This window comes from Scyliorhinus torazame, unplaced genomic scaffold (assembly GCF_047496885.1).
Source record: "Scyliorhinus torazame isolate Kashiwa2021f unplaced genomic scaffold, sScyTor2.1 scaffold_858, whole genome shotgun sequence".
NCBI classification, from domain to species: Eukaryota; Metazoa; Chordata; class Chondrichthyes; order Carcharhiniformes; family Scyliorhinidae; genus Scyliorhinus; species Scyliorhinus torazame.
The window spans coordinates 87,180-90,165 of NW_027308585.1; the positions used below are offsets into that span (position 1 = coordinate 87,180).

Here is a 2,986-nt window from a genome sequence, read left to right on the forward strand (position 1 = left end):
CACTGTCAGAGTGTCAGTACTGAGGGAGTGCCGCACTGTCAGAGGGTCAGTACTGAGGGAGTGCCGCACTGTCAGAGGGTCAGTACTGAGTGAGTGCTGCACTGTCAGAGGGTCAGTACTGAGGGAGGGCTGCACTGTCAGAGGTTCAGTACTGAGGGAGTGCCGCACTGTCAGAGGGTCCGTACTGAGGGAGTGCCGCACTGTCAGAGGGTCCGTACTGAGCGAGTGCCGCACTGTCAGAGGGTCAGTATTGAGGGAGTGCCGCACTGTCAGAGAGTCAGTACTGAGGGAGTGCTGCACTGTCAGAGGGTCAGTACTGAGGGAGTGCCGCACTGTCAGAGGGTCAGTACTGAGCGAGTGCCGCACTGTCAGAGTGTCAGTACTGAGGGAGTGCCGCACTGTCAGAGGGTCAGTACTGAGCGAGTGCCGCACTGTCAGAGGGTCAGTACTGAGGGAGTGCCGCACTGTCAGAGGGTCAGTACTGAGGGAGTGCCGCACTGTCAGAGGGTCAGTACTGAGTGAGTGCTGCACTGTCAGAGGGTCAGTACTGAGGGAGCGCCGCACTGTCAGAGGATCAGTACTGAGGGAGTGCCGCACTGTCAGAGGGTCAGTACTGAGGGAGTGCTGCACTGTCAGACGGTCAGTACTGAGGGAGTGCCGCACTGTCAGAAGGTCAGTACTGAGGGAGTGCCGCACTGTCAGAGGGTCAGTACTGAGCGAGTGCCGCACTGTCAGAGTGTCAGTACTGAGGGAGTGCCGCACTGTCAGAGGGTCAGTACTGAGGGAGTGCCGCACTGTCAGAGGGTCAGTACTGAGCGAGTGCCGCACTGTCAGAGTGTCAGTACTGAGGGAGTGCTGCACTGTCAGAGGGTCAGTACTGAGGGAGCGCCGCACTGTCAGAGGGTCAGTACTGAGGGAGTGCCGCACTGTCAGAGGGTCAGTACTGAGGGAGTGCCGCACTGTCAGAGGGTCAGTACTGAGCGAGTGCCGCACTGTCAGAGTGTCAGTACTGAGGGAGTGCTGCACTGTCAGAGGGTCAGTACTGAGGGAGCGCCGCACTGTCAGAGGGTCAGTACTGAGGGAGTGCCGCACTGTCAGAGGGTCAGGACTGAGTGAGTGCCGCACTGTCAGAGCGTCAGTACTGAGGGAGTGCCGCACTGTCAGAGGGTCAGTACTGAGGGAGTGCCGCACTGTCAGAGGGTCAGTACTGAGGGAGCGCCGCACTGTCAGAGGGTCAGGACTGAGTGAGTGCCGCACTGTCAGAGGGTCAGTACTGAGGGAGTGCCGCACTGTCAGAGCGTCAGTACTGAGGGAGTACCGCACTGTCAGAGGGTCAGTACAGAGGGAGTACCGCACTGTCAGAGCGTCAGTACTGAGGGAGTGCCGCACTGTCAGAGGGTCAGTACTGGGGGAGTGCCGCACTGTCAGAGGGTCAGTACTGGGGGAGCGCTGCACTGTCAGAGGGTCAGTACTGAGGGAGTGCCGCACTGTCAGAGGGTCAGTACTGGGGGAGCGCCGCACTGTCAGAGGGTCAGTACTGGGGGGAGTGATGACCGAGAGGGGGGTTACAAACCGTCCGGGGCTGGACTGACCGAGGATCCGACGAGACTGCGGGAGGAGGAGGGGGGCGGGGGGTTACTCTCTGGACAGGAGCGTCTCCGTCACGGATTCCCAGGTGACGTCTCCCCCTGCCGTCGCTGCCCCGCACACACACCTCCTGCCCGCCGGGTCCCGGCGGGGCGGGCCCCTGGGGAAGAGGTCGTGTGCCGGCCGAGAGGGCGACCAGCGGCACAGGTACCAGCGGCGGTAGGTCAGGTGCCAGCACAGCTGGGCAAAGCCGGCCGCCGCCATCTTCTGCGAGTAGCGGTGGAAGAAGACGACGGAGACGAGGAGCAGGGCGTTCCAGAGGAGGAGGAAGGCGGCCGCCAGCAGGTAGACGAGGCGGAGGGGGGCCCCGGCCGGCAGGCGGCGCCTCAGGTAGGGCTGGAAGGCGGACAGCTCCTCCGCCAGCACCAGCGAGGCGTAGGTGAGCAGGAAGGCCTCGCCCGAGACCTGGTAACCCAGCCAGAGGTGACCCTGGCCCACGCAGCTGGCCCGGTCTCCCAGCGACTCCAGGAGCAGCAGGCCCTCCGGGGTGGGCTGGAAGCAACACCCCGTCACATCCTCGATCCAGGAGAAGGTGCGCGAGCACAGCACCCTCACGCCCGTGCCCACCGCCAGCCGGCAGAGGTGGCGCAGGGTGGTGAGCAGGCTGCCCGAGGACAGGTAGGCCAGGAGCAAGAGGTACCCGCCTGCCAGCAGCACGGTCCAGGACCAGGCCGAATCCACCAGGCGTCTGGGAGGGGAGAGAGAGAGGGAGGGAGGGAGCGAGGAGGAGAGAGAGGGAGAGAGGGGGGAGAGAGGGAGAGAGGGGGGAAGAGAGGGGGGAGGGGGGGAGAGAGGGAGAGAGGGAAGGGGGGAGAGAGGGAGCGAGGGGGAGAGAGGGAGCGAGGGGGGAGAGAGGGAGCGAGGAGGGAGAGAGGGGGGAGAGAGGGAGCAAGGGGGAGAGAGGGAGCGAGGGGGGAGAGAGGGAGCGAGGGGGGAGAGAGGGGGGAGAGAGGGAGCAAGGGGGAGAGAGGGAGCAAGGGGGAGAGAGGGAGCGAGGGGGAGAGAGGGAGCGAGGGGGGAGAGAGGGAGCGAGGGGGGAGAGAGGGAGCGAGGGGGGAGAGAGGGGGGAGAGAGGGAGCAAGGGGGAGAGAGGGAGCAAGGGGGGAGAGAGGGAGCCAGGGGGAGAGGGGGGAGAGAGGGAGCGAGGGGGAGAGAGGGAGCGAGGGGGAGAGAGGGAGCGAGGGGGAGAGAGGGAGCGAGGGGGAGAGAGGGAGCGAGGGGGAGAGAGTGAGCGAGGGGGAGAGAGTGAGCGAGGGGGAGAGAGGGAGCGAGGGGGGAGAGAGGGAGCGAGGGGGGAGAGAGGGAGCGAGGGGCAGAGAGGGAGAGAGGGGGAGAGAGG

The 2,986-nt window shown here is 65.1% G+C and overlaps 1 protein-coding gene across 1 annotated transcript; it reads right to left on the reverse strand.

The window, feature by feature from the left end:
- Positions 1 to 1,546: 1,546 nt before the first annotated feature.
- Positions 1,547 to 2,335, reverse strand: LOC140406758 (fat storage-inducing transmembrane protein 1-like; the record flags this gene model as incomplete). Its single annotated transcript, XM_072494699.1, has 1 exon — positions 1,547 to 2,335. A coding segment is annotated over one exon (700 nt), but the record flags the coding sequence as incomplete, so codon positions are not given.
- Positions 2,336 to 2,986: the final 651 nt, after the last annotated feature.